Source organism: Epargyreus clarus, unplaced genomic scaffold, assembly GCF_041222505.1.
Source record: "Epargyreus clarus isolate Ecla_fem2 unplaced genomic scaffold, WU_Ecla_fem_2.2 ptg000021l, whole genome shotgun sequence".
NCBI lineage: Eukaryota > Metazoa > Arthropoda > Insecta > Lepidoptera > Hesperiidae > Epargyreus > Epargyreus clarus.
Genome location: NW_027332228.1, coordinates 3,833,413 through 3,849,895, shown reverse-complemented (window position 1 = coordinate 3,849,895; position 16,483 = coordinate 3,833,413). Strand labels below are relative to the sequence as shown.

The 16,483-nt window shown below is 35.3% G+C and overlaps 2 protein-coding genes across 2 annotated transcripts; one reads left to right on the top strand and one right to left on the bottom strand.

Moving 5' to 3' along the window:
* Positions 1 to 2,023: 2,023 nt before the first annotated feature.
* LOC140750815 (acyl-CoA Delta(11) desaturase-like) lies at positions 2,024 to 4,389 on the top strand. Its single transcript, XM_073084541.1, has 4 exons — positions 2,024 to 2,204; positions 2,325 to 2,499; positions 3,067 to 3,228; positions 3,660 to 4,389. The coding sequence occupies exons 1-4, from the start codon at positions 2,024 to 2,026 to the stop codon at positions 4,093 to 4,095; spliced, it is 954 nt and encodes a 317-aa protein (XP_072940642.1). The 3' UTR covers positions 4,096 to 4,389.
* An 8,914-nt stretch (positions 4,390 to 13,303) lies between these two features.
* On the bottom strand, positions 13,304 to 16,114 carry LOC140750651 (acyl-CoA Delta(11) desaturase-like). The gene is made up of 4 exons (XM_073084321.1): positions 15,901 to 16,114; positions 15,416 to 15,590; positions 14,641 to 14,802; positions 13,304 to 14,070 (listed from the first exon to the last, which is right to left on the bottom strand). Exons 1-4 carry the CDS (start codon positions 16,076 to 16,078, stop codon positions 13,635 to 13,637), a joined length of 951 nt encoding a protein of 316 aa, XP_072940422.1. The 5' UTR covers positions 16,079 to 16,114; the 3' UTR covers positions 13,304 to 13,634.
* Between the last annotated feature and the right edge of the window lie 369 nt (positions 16,115 to 16,483).

The window sequence follows — 16,483 nt, the reverse complement described above, 5'->3', positions numbered from 1 at the left end:
TATTAAATTAATTATTTTTGGTTTTTGGTCAAAAAGTTATAGAAGCAAAGTTGTAGATAATTCAGTTTGAGACCATAATTGTTCTTACAAATTTTCTATGCGACGAATAGTTTGTCTGTACCCTACACCATGAGTTTTCAAAACATCCCACAATTTTACGTTACGTTTACTCAATCCATTATTCTGTTCCGTTTGCATCAGTAGACTTTGTAAACGTAACAATAAGTAAGAGCTCAAGTGACGATGAACGTTTTGTCTACCTTACATGTTCGCAAAAAAGAGAGACAAAACATAAAGCGCCATTTTATACATTTAATGTTACGTTAATGACACTATAGTTCTAATACAATCGAAATTATATAGGCAAATACGTAAACAAATACCAAAAAAGTCATATTTGTTAAAACGTAAAAACTCATGGTAAGGGTACTGTTAGAGCGTGAAAACGATTTGCCCTTTTCAAGATGGCAGTCGATGGTCAACAGTTGCGACCCCACAAACTTGGATTTAACTTCACACGACTTCAAATTAACCCGCCCTTTACATCTAAACAATAAAATTGCATCCTGTGACTATTGCTTACTAATTCTAATCGATGGCAATGTAGACAATTAAATTATTCTACAATTCAATTCGTTCTAATATATAAGTTGAAATTTTAAATGAAACAAAGTCATTTCATTTCCTACTTTCCAATGTGATATGCTCATATCATGTTTTGAATTAGATATAAAAAGGAAATATTTTTGCTTATTAATTTTATTTACAGTGACTTAAAGACATAAATTATGCGATAAAGACGAAAAACCATCAAATTGCTTTTTCATCCATACTTCCCTTTCTTCGCTATATCGTTATCAACATTAAATTGGTGAGTAGATTTTTATCAAATAAATTTATGTAAATTAAAAAGTGATAGAGTTAGTGTAGTTCGCCCAGGGAGATATGCTCACCACAATTATTACCATGGGTGCAACCCCCTTCGCATTTTCATAAAAAAGTGTAGAATTATAAACCCTGTGTTTTTGGTGATTGGCGTCGGAGCCTTTAATGGGTAAATAACTGTAGTTTTTTGACAAATCATTAGTTATTTTTTTATTATTCTCCAACCATTATTTAATGGAAGTAATTTAAATTCATGTGTTATAGTCTATCGAAGTGGGAATGTGTGTTTTAATTAAATTTATTTGATAGTTAAATAATAACACGACGTTAAGTTTACGTATTTCAATAAGTGAATGAAAAGAATTGAAAAAATAAAATAAAATGCAAATCGGATATCTTCCAACTTAAATTATAAATTTGAAGAAAAACGAAAAATAATTGATAATTTGTCGATACGCTCAGTATTCCTGAAATACTATTTTATATAATAAAAGATTCAATTACAACTCCATTATTTATTTTCTCTCACAATTCATTCCATGACATCTAGGATCCAGCCTAGAATGCATAGATCATCCATTATCAGCAGACTCTCGGAAAAAGAAAAAAATACATATATTAGCGGATTTTGTAGTAAATGATAATTTCAAGAAAACAAGAACGAAAACCTCAACTGCCAAATAATTAAATAATTAAAATTAACAAGTACAAAACTCAAAAACAAGGTGGGCATATTATTTCTATAAAAGGCGTACGTACCTTCCACTTCTGAAATATAAGCTCATTATTCCTGAAATACTATTTTATATAATAAAAGATTCAATTACAACTCCATTATTTATTTTCTCTCACAATTCATTCCATGCCATCTTATTCTCACAAAAAACATAATATCCTTCTTTTTATATAGTTTCCCGCTACATTGCTGCAATTAAATACCAGCAATTAAATAGACTCCTATTAACATAAATTAACTAAAAAGTATTGTTATGAAAATATATTCTTACACTATACACAATAACCAGTCACTGTATAATAGCTATTTAATCAGTTTGACTGTAACATATACATGTATTTACAGCTATTTTGCTGGATCTCAAGGATTTAAAAATATGGTGTTCCAGATTTGTAATTAATAATGGAGCCCCAAAGTTCAAGTGAAACTGAAAAATTGATAGATCTAGTAGCACCACAGGCTGCACCGAGAAAATACGAACTTGTGTATCCAACCATTTTCGTATTTTCATATCTCCATGCCGCGTCACTGTACGGGTTGTATCTTTGTTTCACTAGTGCGATGTGGTCCACGATATTCTTTAGTAAGTTTGTTTATATTATGATTAATGTAATATCACACTGGTATGGCCTAATAATTAGGCGTACGAGTTATAGGTGGAATGCTACTTTTTAATGCTAAATGGAACTAATTCTTTTTGCAGATTGGTTTCTATATGTGTTAGGAATTACAGGAGTAACTGCAGGTGCGCATCGCCTCTGGACGCACCGAGCATATAAAGCGAAGCTGCCACTGCAGATTATTCTAATGCTCATGAACTCGATTGCCTTCCAGTACTCCGCTATCAACTGGATTAGGGATCATAGGATGCACCATAGGTTTGTTGGTATTTCGATTATACGTTTATCAAATAATGCTGTGGTTGATTTATTTTGTGACACAATTGGACTTTTATAAAGTGTTTTATTAAACTGATTTTACAAACGAATGTACTATCCACTTGTTAGCTTATTGGCCGTGAGGGTTTTTTTTACCTTTAAAAGCTACCCGATGCCGTGGAAGCGACACCGGGTTATGTAAGATTTTTACCGCACTAAAACCTCCCCTGTGGCCGTCCTCGGCGAACACAACTGGAGTCCTCCAAACACGCTCCTCCCAGGTCAGGATAGGGGCTATTCTGACCTGGGAGGAGCAATTAACGCTCTTCTCGCACATCTGGTGCATACAACGGTATGCGACCACACATACCGCCGTTCTTCCCGGGGTTGCTTGCGGGATGGTTCGAGGCTCATAGACACCTAACCACAGATTAATTTATCATACCAACCAGAACACAGCAGGCAAAACCATTGCTGCTAGAAGATAGAACTATGCGTGACGTTAGTGCTGTCGCAGAGGAATTACGAGTGCGAAGGGTTTTAACCTCAAATCCTTTTGTTGACCAGGTTTAGCGATACGGATGCAGATCCTCATAATGCAAGCCGAGGCTTTTTCTTTTCACATATAGGCTGGCTTATGGTAAGGAAACACCCTGAACTACGCAAGCGGAGCAAATTAATTGACATGAGTGATATCTATGCGAACCCCGTACTCGTGTTTCAGCAAAAGTAAGTTTCTCTCCGAAAAAGATTAGTAAATTACTTCACATTAACAAAAAACAATGTCAACTGGCATTTCCAGTCTACATACACCCTGTCACCAAAACGCAATAACTACATCGTCCTACGGTAGTACCTCCCCGATCAATGCACACTGGTTTTACAACTTTTTATTATAAAAGTTAAATATATCAAAAAAGTTTTAATAATTTTCAACTCAACTCAACAATTCAATCAAATTGAAAAAAAAATGGTTAATAAATAATACCGTTGAACTCATAGACTTAGAATTTCTTCGCTATGACATCCTATATCTATGGTTGAACTATAGTAAAATAAAAAAAAGAATGGTAGATTTACATACGTGCTGAGTTTGTTAATGAAATTCTCATTAATTTAATTTATTAATCTCTAAATCTGTTGTTTCTTTTTCCTTCCAGATATGCTGTACCATTTATGGGCAGTATGTGTTTTTTGCTGCCGACTCTCATGCCCATATACTTTTGGGGTGAGAGCCTCAACATTGCATGGCACGTCGCCGTGTTACGTTACATAATAAACGTCCATGCTTCTGTTTCAGTTAACAGTTTCGCACATCTCTTCGGAGCTAAACCTTACGATGTAAACATCAATCCTGTCCAAAGTCCTATTGTATCTATTGCGACTTTAGGCGAGGGTTTCCACAACTATCATCACGTTTATCCTTGGGACTATAGAACAGCGGAATTGGGGAATAATTGGCTTAATTTTAGCACAAAGTTCATCGACTTCTTCGCGTTGATTGGATGGGCTTATGATCTGAAGACAGTGCCAAGTGATGTTGTGAAAGCACGTGCCGCGCGTTGTGGTGACGGTACCAATAAATGGGGCTGGTAGGATCCTACGTGGTTCGTGCATCGTCATAACTCCTTATACAATTTAGCCGAAGAGATTAAATATGGGTACTTATACAGGAGCTATAGGGCGGACATTCTCAAGATTTTAAAACAAAAAATTACATCGATACCATCTCCAATTGATTGACTTTTGACATATATTTCAAAACAACATATATTTTGAAGGTGGTAGAACCCTTTGTGGTTCGACTCCGGCGGCACCACCGCCACACCTATTTCTACCTAATAACAGCAGTGTTAGGCGCTGCCGTGTTCCGGTTTAAAGGGCGTGGTAAGGGAGACAAACTTTTCTGAGGCGTTCCAGCTTAGTCCTCATGTGTAACGGGGCATCTGTGGCCGACCTCAGGTAGGAATATCTAATCTTATCTGGGGTTGATTACAAATTTCCATGGGCGGCAGTAGCCACTTACCATCAGGTGGACTGCATGCTCGTCTGCTACTCCTATATTATAAAAAAAACCAACTTATTACCTATTGGTAACACGTGAATGTCACTTTACCTTCCAATGTCCTGTACATTACAATAGTCCGCGCCAAACTGCTAGTCCGCTCTAAAGTTGTTGCGAGCAGGTGTAGTCATACAATTTGCTAAGGCGACGCGACTCGTTGCTATATTCAGAACGGACTAGCAGTTTCGCGAGGACTATACTATATATGTATGTATTTGAATATCTTTATATTTAGCTCTTTGTGTTTTAAATTGAAAAATGTAGAAAATAAATGTGTTCTAAACTTCTAAGAGATGATGCACTTGGGACTGGGTATCTTATCTGTAACTGACTTCTACAACAGCTCTAATACTTTGTGTAAGGGTACAATAATTTGTGGTGGATAACTGACGCAGGTTTACTATTTTTAATGTGTCAGAAAGAGTTATGTTATGTCATATTAATATACATTGTGTGCAATTTTTTAAAAAATATTAAAGGCTTGTCTATACACGTAACAATGTTTTTTTTGGCGATTAAATAAATTCTATGCATCTAATTTCCTGACTTTCCTGTAACCTCGTCACAGAAAGAAAAACATCACTTGATTTAGAAAAAAAATGCAAAAATGTTCAATAGGTCGTAAAAGCGTATGTCACCTTATTCCAGCATCACAAATCAGGGTTAGCAGAAAGGGCAACAAACAAAGCTATCAATTCCGGGTAAGGGTTTCATCAACGTGTTTATGACTCATTACTACAATATTACCCGGAATTGGAATTAATAAAAGAACGGAAAATAACACCCTTGCAACACTTATGTAGGGTACAGTGCTTGCGTATGTATAAAATAAAGTGTAATCCGTAAATTAAAGCAAGACGTTTTGGGGTGCAAAATATCACATGCGACGAAATAATTTAATGAAGTAATTTCTGGTATGAAAATAAATTACACACTATTTTTGTATAGCACTTAAATAGATAAAGAATTTCAGAATTTCAATTTTGATGAAAACCAATATCGTTACCATCAATCGTAGATTTACAAATGAGAGGCATGATTGTCAAACAGATACAAAAGTAAAAATGATAACTGCAATTACTTTATTACTTTTCGTTAAGAGTTTTGGGTCTCATGACTTTTCATTCGCTTATTTCGTATGATAATTTCAAAAGGAAATTGGTAATCGTAACATCAGTATAAAAGAGAAAAGAGTAAAAGTAGCTGCAACTATAAGCTAAAGGTTATTTGAAAAGACAAGCTGGAGGGCTCGCGAGGCAAGCACTCTCCAATTAGAGCCGCTCCGCCCGAGTGTTGTCGAATGTCGCTGCTCGAGTGAGATCAAGTCGGGTATCGTGCTACTACTAAGCAGTGACGTAATACTAGTGTTGGGGACGATGATAGAAAATAGAAAATTTAATTGTCAAATGAGGGTATTAACTAAAAAGGGGCGTATAAAAAGGCACATTATATCACTTACTGAGAGATTCTATTTGAGTGTTGTAAAGAACGTTACTCTGCCACTTTTGTTATATAATTTGTGTTTATTGTACCTAATTGTTATTTTGTTAACTTAATGAAGTGAAGTAAAATGTTCTCGGTTTCTAAAAGTTGTTTTTAAATAATGTCCTGACGAGTTTTCCCAAAAATAGTATTAATTTGACGGTATTACAGAACATTCGTAGAGCAATTGATCCAATTTACAACTTTTATTATTCCAGCGCAAGATACAACTATAACGTCAAGAGCGTCTTTTCCTTTTTTTATGCTAATGCATACAATCGTGTAAAGCATACAGACAGTGACTATATAAATTGGCACTTATTTTTATAAAAATACACAAAATAACACTGTAATTAAATAATTTGAATATATTTCTAACATATTACTAGAAAAAGAGTTTATGATCATATTGCTTTGTTTTCGCTTATGTATGACCGAGTGTTGTCGAGTGTCGCAGCTCGAGTGAGATCAAGTCGGGTATCGTGCTACTACTGAACAGTGACGTAATACTAGTATTAATTTGACGGTATTATAGAACATTTCTAGAGCAATAAAAATTATTTTCAACTGAAAGTGGTAGAAACCTTTGTGGTTCGACTCCGGCGGCACCACCGCCACACCTATTCATACCTAATAACAGCAGTGTTAAACAGTTGTTCTGGTTTGAAGGGTGTGGTGAAAGTGAAATACTTTACCGACGAATTCCAGCTTAGTCCTCAGAGGTAGCTTCGCATCTGTGGTCGATCTCGGGTGGAATTCTAATCTTGTCTGGGATTGATTACTGATTTCAACAGTCGGCAGTAGCAACTTACCATCAGGTGGTGTTTACTCGTCTGCTACTCCAATATTATAAAAAAATATGACCATTATCATTTTCTCTGACACAATACTGGAAACTAGTACGGCAAGTGACCAGCGGCCGCCATTACACGGTCGTCGCGACGACGATCGCGTCGTAACAAAGAAAAAGGTGATAGTATCGTGTGGTTTGACTCCGTAGGCACTACCACCACACCACTATCTGCCCATTACAGCACAGTAGTGTTAAACGCTGATACGTTCCCGTTTGTATGCTGTGTTAAGGGAGACATTTTATTTGGCGTTGAACACAGATGTCCATGTGTGGCAGTAGCCACTTATCAAGAGGTGGGCTGAATGCTCGTTTGCAACTTTAGTATCTATACTAATATTATAAAGAGGAAAACTTTGTTTGTTTGATTGTAATGAATAGGCTCAAAAACTACTGGACCGATTTTAAAAATTCTTTCACCATTTGAAAGCTACATTATCCACGAGTAACATAGACTATATCTTATATGAAATATATTTGATAAATAGATTTTGAGGCGGTACAAAGTTTGCTGGGTCAGCTAGTTATATAATATAGTGTGTAATATATCAGCTAGTTATATAAATATACACAATCATACGTACCTGTACTAGGTAAAATTATCATGTATTTTCATTCCTATCGTAGGAGCGTACATTAAAATAATATCATAACGCTTTTTGATCATATGGGTTCATGTAGTTAGAGCCTACGATAATCAGGGCAGTCAATTATTCGCCCAGTAAGTCGGCACGGAGACTCCTCATTATACAGATCATTGCTCTACCTACGGCATCTTTGATCTCGCATTCTTCGACAGGAAATCCTGTGAGACGAGCGGGGAAATTGTTTTCGAGTTTTCCGAACTGCTACCCAACTCTCAATTAAACGGTATTAAGTAATGGCTGAGTCTTTTCCGATTGTTAGGAACTTTTAGTATTTTCCGAAAAGAAAATTAATGTAGATTTGTGATAAAATTAAGAGTTTTTGAAAAGATTATTTGCTTTAAACCGAGATTTGGTGTACGCCTCGGTGTCCTATAATGTTTATTTTTCTGAAATTAAAGTAACAAACATGCAGCCTATAAGCATTCTATAAGTCTTGTAAGTGGACATCTGTAAATAATTAACCACAAACTTTTGTTGTTCACCCCACAAAAGTTGCGTTGAAGACTAAGGGAGGCATGTACGTGTTGCTCCTTTAACACACCCAAAACGCAACCATTTGACTTCCTTATAATAAACACAAATACAAGGTGAATTTTTCAAACGGGCTTTCAGGGCCAAATCCCAAACTATGAGGATTAGCAAAAAATGCTGAAAGGAGTTACGAGGCCGATTTTGATAAAAACTAAAACTGCATCATTACTTTTTTAAAATATCTTTAACGAGTTCATTTTGAAAAAAATACATCCTCTATCCTTAGTCCACTATCTGATGAAACTAAAGAAAATTATGAAACTATGAACTATTTATCAAAACATCTTTTTACATTTTTTTACTTTATACATACCTCCTCCAATTTTAAGTAAGTACACAACAGAACAATCATTTGCAATTCTTTTGTATTTTGGAAGCAGTTATAAGAATAGTGCCTTTTAAGAAATGCATTAGATACGAGTACGCCGATTCATCTATACATTAGTTGGGGTAAACACCAAACGTGCCAGCAAATAGGTCGTAAACGTTAATATCGCAGTTATTTAATTCTGTTACTAGCGACGGGTTTTCGTTTGGAGCGCTCGGAACACCCTCATCTTTATTAAGGGATTTCTTTAATAGAAAGCAAGGAAACCCGTGAAATTGTTGGACTTGGTTCAAGTCATACGACAAGAGAGGTTATTTATTACTTTACTTACTTGGTTACGGTATTTATATATTTACAATTTAGCAATTTCTTCATTTTACTCATAGATTAGTAAAGATACTTCGCCGCCTTGAAATTGAATGAAGCCACAAGCGGCTTATTATAGTAAGTTTTTTTTTTTTAATTCTTGACAAATAAAACATTTTTAGAGAAAATTTACGAATAAATAACTAATACTGCGTAATTTACGTAATAAATAAATAATTATAATTAAAATTTCAAATAATTTAGGAACACTTTAGCACGGAGACGTGGCAAAACTTTTTTACGCAACTATTTCAATTCTCAAAACTGGGTACATTTTCTTGTTAGGAGTGAGTAATCTTTACTAATCTATGATTATACTACCAACGCTGTGTGCTGGATTAAAATATGTAAAAGGTCCTTATGAATACGAGGTGTGCTTTTTTGTCCTCAGCATTTAACTACTGCTTCAATATTAGTGTTAAGTGAAATTAACACCTTATCAAGCTTTTAACGTTTACAATGTATATATATATAACTTCAGCAGCCACGTAACGACGGATGAACTTTATGGCGTTTGTTCCATACAAACAAAAAAAGATACAATTAATAATTACATGTGCTTAATTGTGGGCATTAGGATATTTTAAGATTTATTTTACTAAAGACAAGTATAACTTAAAGTGTAAATTATATAAAATTCATAATTATACATTTATATAAATAACTTGCTCGTCGCTTATAACTTGAAACGTACTTCAATACAGAGTAATGCCGGCACATGGTCTCAATTATTAAACAATGCAATCGCCGTGGCCGGCTCAACCCTAACGTAAATACTTGATACCTAGTATTTGGGTCAGGGTACGTGGGAATATAGGCCTCGTGGCCTACTGCCCAAATTATGCAGTGACGACATTTCATTTGATTCCCTACCTGTGATCGGAATTTTGATCGATTTTATAGCAAGGTTTCTGTCCCTGAGGTATTTTATGTTTTGAAACCCGATTAATTTTAAATGTGTTGGTTTATATACGAGGAAGTTAACGAATGGGTTCTCATCAGTAAATTGTATTTTCTGTTGCACGTTTGGTGTTTACTCCAACGAATGTATTAAGGAATCGGTGTACTCGTATCTACTGCATTGCTTATAACTGCTCCTAAAATACAAAAGTGTGTGTTCTTACTTAAAACTGGAGTAGGAATGTATTAAGACAGATGTTTTAATAAGTACTTCATAGGATTATTTCATAAATTTCTTAATAGGGATAAGAAAACCAAATGAGTGCGTTTGGGTGTAGTAAAGCAGCGACAATTACATAGGTCCCTTACGTCGTTTGTCCACCGCCACCGTCACCGAGCCGGTACCGATAATTCATGAAGGCACCGAAGTAGCGTAAAACGTTAAACAAAGTAAATACATTTACTATAGTAGTGACTAGTGTTTAAAATGATTAACGACTTATAAATCCATAATCTCTTAAAAGTTACTTAAACAAAAGCTACGGTACATACAATTGGAACCTTTTCAAACGAGTCTCCGTTGTGTATTTGCAAGAGTTTTGGCCATTTTCGACGTTTCGTTAAACCTGAGTTCGAATCCTGCACAATATTAAAAAAAAAAAACTTTTTTATTTTCTTTTTTTCTTGTGAGTCTGGATATCACTATATTGAGGAAAGGAAGCGAAGGAGAAAAATAAAAATAAATACCAAAAATTCGGAAAAAAATTGTTGCACGCAACTTGCTTGTAGCAAACATTTTCACAATTTATATGTTAATCTGAGCGCGGACAACTATAAGAAACAGGAAAACTGGAATTGCCCCGATTGTTCAATACAGTTGCTTTCAGTCCAGCCGAGAGGGTAACATTGACTCAACGTCTGTGAAAATGTCATCAGCAACAGAAGAAGTCGCCGACAGCGAATTTACAAATGTTACAATTAGACGCCCAATAACATCCAACTTCAATTGTGAGACGTCAAGTCAAAATTTCGTGTTACGCTCAGTAATCTATTGTGCGGGATGAACTTGGAACGATTATTAGGGATACCTTTGATGGGGTGTTTGCAAAAATCAGAACACAGATGCAAAGATTTCAAGAGTCGATTACTTACATTACTGCGCAATTTGATAAGGCTGTATCAGAAATAAACCTCTGCACAGAAGCTGTAAAACAATTGCAAACTGAGAACACCTCTTTAAAATAAGCGACTTGGAATCAAGACTGTCGCAAGTAGAGCAAGATGCCCGTCAAAGCAATATTGAAATTCACTTCCTTTTCCAATTGTGTTTCCATTACTCAGCTATGCAAAATCGTATCCTTTCCCTTGTCTGAAAACGGCATACTGTCCTGCGATAGAGTAAACTAAACTCGTCGTTTAAAAAGCCTAGAACTGTCGTATATAAACTCACAAAAAGACTCAAGAGTTTTGACTGTGTTTTAGACTCAACCTATTGGCGGCTGATTTAACATTTAACAAAACAAAACCTAAACAGAAGCTTAGCACTAAGTATCTTGGTTATGGCGATATGGAATCCCCAGTATATGTTTGCGAACATTTGACGCCACAGAATAAGTTTCTGAATGCTGCTATGCGGATTCGAGCAAAGGTAAAGCAAATGTAAGATATTTTTTTTTTGTAAGGACGTTAGCGCGTCTGATTTTGATTTAACATATCTGTAATGTTATGCAAACCTGTAATTTAAGTGGATATATTTTAAAACTATTCTGATTGTCATATTAATATAAGATTCATTTTATGCACTTAGTTGGTACGCCTTATTAAATAAATCAAAGTGTTTTGGTAGTGTGAAAATACACAGGATTCTACCACCTTTTGTTTTTTTACGACGCAATCTTTGTTTTTCCATGTAATGGCAGCAGCTGGTCTTCGTAACAGACCTGTTTAGGTACAAGTCTGTGACGTATTAGATAAATGTCAATAGTGATAGTTGAAACCAAGTTTTTGATCATTTATAACTTGTCAATTTGTTTGTTGTGCTATTTTTATAATAAGTAATAAATGCCCGATATACACGATTGTATGCATTAACATTAAAAAAAAAGAAAAAGAACGCTCTTGACGTTAGAATTCTATTTTGCGCGAGAATAAAAGAAGTTGTAAGGGGACGTTCAAGTATTACGTAACGCAATTTTTGAAGATTTTTGACCCCCCCTCCCCCCCTTGTAACGCACCGTAACGTTTTTCTATACCCCCCCCTCTAAACGTTACGTAACACTCAAGTGTCAATTTTTACCCTAAACTCGCTAAAAAGTTATGTTATAGTTTTTATCCTTGGGCGTGTTCAGCCGAACTAGGTCTCCTGAGTATTCTAAGTTAGTTTAAGTATAGTCAAAGCATATATACTACTATACTACTTAGTCTAACTCAGAATACTCAGGACTTAGTTCGGCTGAACCCACTCATTCAAGGGATTCCCCATAAAACGTAAATGAAAAGGGTTGCCAATTTAGGAGTTTTAATTCTCTATTTTTTTTTTTAATGTTTCGTAACGTGTATTAAGAAAGACCCCCTCCCGCCCCTGTAACGCATCGTAACGTTTTACAAGAAAAAATTGCGTTACGTAATACTTGAACGCCCCCTAAACTGGATCAAGGAAAAGTTTTATTTTATTAAATCGAAGTAATAAAGTTATTGCAATTATATTTTTTTACTTTTGTATTTGCAGTTATGATTTCTTTTATTTTGAAATACGACTCGTGTCCAATAGTAACAAAGTAACGATTGATGGTAACGATATTTGTTTTCGTCGAGATTAAAATTCTGAAATTCTTTGTGTAAATGTTATATAAAAATAATTACATACTTGACTCCTATCAATTATTTCATTCCACTGTGATATTTTGTACCCCAAAAAATCTTACTTTAATTTTTGGACTAAATTTTATACATTCTCAAGCACTGGGTACAGTGGATACATAAGTATTGCAAGGGTGTTATTTTCCGTTCCTTTATTAATTCCAATTCCGGGTAATATTGTAGTAATGAGTCATAAACACGTTGATGAAACCCTTACCCGGAATTGATAGCTTTGTTTGTTGCCCTTTCTGCTAACCCTGATTTGTGATGCTGGAATAAGATGACGTACACTTTTACGACCTATTGAACATTTTTGCATTTTTTCTCAGTCAAGGGATGTTTTTTTCTGTGATGAAATTACAGGAGAGTCAGAAAATAAGATACATATAATGTATTTAATCGACAAAAAAGACATTGCTACGTGTAAATATATATTTTTTAAATTACACACAATATATGTTAATGTGATCCAACATAGCTTTTTACACATAAAAACCACCACAAATTATTCCCTTATACAAAGTATTAAAGCCCTTGTAGATGTCAGTTACGGATAAGTTACCCAGTATCAAATGCATCATCATTTAGATCATATCTATTTTCCACATATTTCAATTTAAAACACAAAGAGAATTTAAATATAAAGACACAAAGAGAATTTAAATATAAAGAAATTCCACTACATATATTGCAGCAATACACAGGATATGACAGGAAAAGTATCATTCACGGTTCACCGGTATGGTCCGAGCCAAACTGCTAGTCCGCTCCAAATATGAAAACGAGTCGCGTCGCAATAGCAAATTGCAGATATTAGCGGGATGAAGACGTTAAGTTACGGAGTATATGCTTAACCTGCGCGCAACAACTTCATAGCGGACTAGCAGTTTAGCGCTGACTATAACACGTTGTTTTGAAACACATTGTGTCAAACGTCAATCAATCCGAGATGGTATCAATATGATGTGTTGTTTTCAAATTTTGAGCTTATCCGCTTTATAACTCTGTAAGTACCCACCCATATAAGTATCCATATTTAACCTCTTCGGCTAAACTATATAAAGCAGACAGAGTTATGACGATGCCTTCACCGAACCAAGTAGGATCCTACCAGCCCCATTCATTGGTGCCGTCACCACAACGCGCGGCGCGTGCTTTCACAACATCACTTGGCACTGTCTTCAGATCATAAGCCCATCCAATCAACGCGAAGAAGTCGATGAACTTTGTGCTAAAATTAAGCCAATTATTCCCCAATTCCGCTGTTCTATAGTCCCAAGGATAAACGTGATGATAGTTGTGGAAACCCTTGCCTAAAGACGCAATAGATACAATAGGATTTTGGACAGGATTGATGTTTACATCGTAAGGTTTAGCTCCGAAGAGATGTGCGAAACTGTTAACTGAAAGAGAAGCATGGAGGTTTATTATGTAACGTAACACGGCGACGTGCAACGCAATGTTGAGGCTCTCACCCCAATAATATACGGGTATGAGAGTCGGCAGCAAAAAGCACATACTGCCCATAAATGGTACAGCATACCTGGAAGGAAAAAGAAAAACAGATTTAGGGAATAAACAATTAAATTTATGCGAACTCGTGAATAGACAAAACACGTTTGTAAATCATTTTTTTTATTTTGTTAAAATAGTTTAACGGTATTAAAACGGTATTCAAATTGATTTTATTGTTGAGACTTATAAAAACTTACCCTTTTTGTTATATTTATAATATACTTTAATTTAAAAGTTGTAGAACCAATGTGCATTGAGGAGACTACCGACAGTCTTCGACCTCAGCAGAACGTATCTACGATCGACTTCAAGTAAAATTCCATGTTTTATATGCAGTTGGACACAGATGTCCACTGATGAAATTAACTACTTACCATCAGGTGCATTGCATGCTTGTTTGCTGCATCAAATGTACAAAAAAGTAATGTCATCTGAAAATACTTACCATCAATATTATAAAACCATTACTTTTCTCTAACGTAGTATCATGCAGATATGGATTGGTAACCAAATATACTCAAACATGTTTGATTCAATCGTCACTATATTTTTAATTAACATTAAGTAATTTACTAATATTTTTCAGAGAGTAACTTACTTTTGCTGAAACACGAGTACGGGGTTCGCATAGATATCACTCATATCAATTAATTTGCTCCGCTTGCGTAGTTCAGGGTGTTTCTTTACCATAAGCCAGCCTATATGTGAAAAGAAAAAGCCTCGGCTTGCATTATGAGGATCTGCATCCGTATCGCTAAACCTGGTCAACAAAAGGATTTGAGATTAAAAACCCTTCGCACTCGTAATTCCTCTGCGACAGCACCGAAATCACGCTTAGTTCTATCTTCTACCAGCAATGGTTTTGCCTGCTGTGTTCTGGTTGGTATAATAAGGTAATCTGTAAATGACGCAAAGTTGAACGACAGTCCTAGGAATATGATGCGTAGCATGTTCGTATCCTAGGGTATCCTAGGGTCGGATACGTGTATATGAGCCTAGAATCGTCCAGCGAGTAACCCCGGGAAGGACAGCGGTATGTGTGGTCATATACCGCTGTATACACTAGATGTGTGGGAGAAGCGGAAATTGCTCCCCCCAGGTCAGGGCCTCATAGGGGTCGCTCCCACGGTTTCGGATAACTTTTAAAGTTAAAAAACCCCTCATGAACAAAAAAATTTTTGTTCATGAGGGGTTTTTTTACTTTAAAAGTTATCCGTTATATTAATTATATTAGTTATTTACTAATATTTGAATAGTACATTCGCTTCCATATTTCAGTTGAATAAAAAATACGATTTAAAAGTCATATTTTGTCACAAAATAAATCAATCGCAACATTATATAATAAACATATAATGTAAATACCAACAAACCTATGGTGCATCCTATGATCCCTAATCCAGTTGATAGCGGAGTACTGGAAGGCAATCGAGTTCATGAGCATTAGAATAATCTGCAGTGGCAGCTTCGCTTTATATGCTCGGTGCGTCCAGAGGCGATGCGCACCTGCAGTTATTCCTGTCATGCCTAACATAAATAGAAACCAATCTGCAAAAAGAATTAGTCCCATTTAGCATTAAAAAGTAGCATTCCACCTCGTACACCTAATTATTAGGCTGGCTGCATAACAGTGTAATATTACATCTGTACTAATAAAGGAAAACTTTGTTTGTTTGTTTGATTGTAATGAATAGGCTCAAAAACTACTGGACCGATTTTAAAAATTCTTTCACCATGCGAAAGCTACATTATCCACGAGTAACATAGGCTATATTTTATATGAAATATATTTGATAAATAGATTAGAGGCAGTACAAAGTTTGCCGGCTCAGCTAGTTAACTATATAAACAAACTTACTAAAGAATATCGTTGACCACATCGCACTAGTGAAACAAAGATACAACCCGTAAAGCGACGCGGCATGGATGTATAAAAATGTGAAAACGGATGGATAAACAATTTCGTATTTTCTTGCAGCTTGTGGATCTACTTGGTCCATCAATGTTTCAGTTTCAGTTGTACTTTGGGGCTCCATTTTTTAATAACCAATCTGGAACACTATATTTTTAAAGCCTCGAGATTTTGACGCCAAGTGAAAGAGCTGTAAAGATACATGAAACGGGAAATATTATAACATTAACCTTTCTAAGAGATTGATCAGTTATAAAAAAATGTAGTTTTAATATTTATTTATTATTTTAAAGAAATATCAAATATACCGATATTTGGACATTAGTGTTATTTATGGTAATGGCCTTTAATGGTGTGTAGTACGGGTAATCCTTTCGACAAACTATTAATTATTTCTCGTTTTTTCAACTTTATAATTTAACTTAGATGGTATCCGATTTGCATTTCCCCTATTGCCGGAATAGGAGAAAATTTTCGAAGGTTATATTCAAAGTACCATAATTTTTAACCTACCTTACTTAGAGCTACA

Excerpts from the sequence above, each read along its gene's own strand:
- LOC140750815 (XM_073084541.1), top strand. The coding sequence starts at position 2,024 with ATGGAGCCCCAAAGTTCAAGTGAAACTGAAAAATTGATAGATCTAGTA. Across the intron at positions 2,205-2,324 it reads GTGGTCCACGATATTCTTTA|ATTGGTTTCTATATGTGTTA; the intron begins GTAAGTTTGTTT and ends TTCTTTTTGCAG. Across the intron at positions 2,500-3,066 it reads GATCATAGGATGCACCATAG|GTTTAGCGATACGGATGCAG; the intron begins GTTTGTTGGTAT and ends TTTGTTGACCAG.
- LOC140750651 (XM_073084321.1), bottom strand. The coding sequence starts at position 16,078 with ATGGAGCCCCAAAGTACAACTGAAACTGAAACATTGATGGACCAAGTA. Across the intron at positions 15,591-15,900 it reads GTGGTCAACGATATTCTTTA|ATTGGTTTCTATTTATGTTA; the intron begins GTAAGTTTGTTT and ends TTCTTTTTGCAG. Across the intron at positions 14,071-14,640 it reads GTACTCGTGTTTCAGCAAAA|GTATGCTGTACCATTTATGG; the intron begins GTAAGTTACTCT and ends TTTTCCTTCCAG.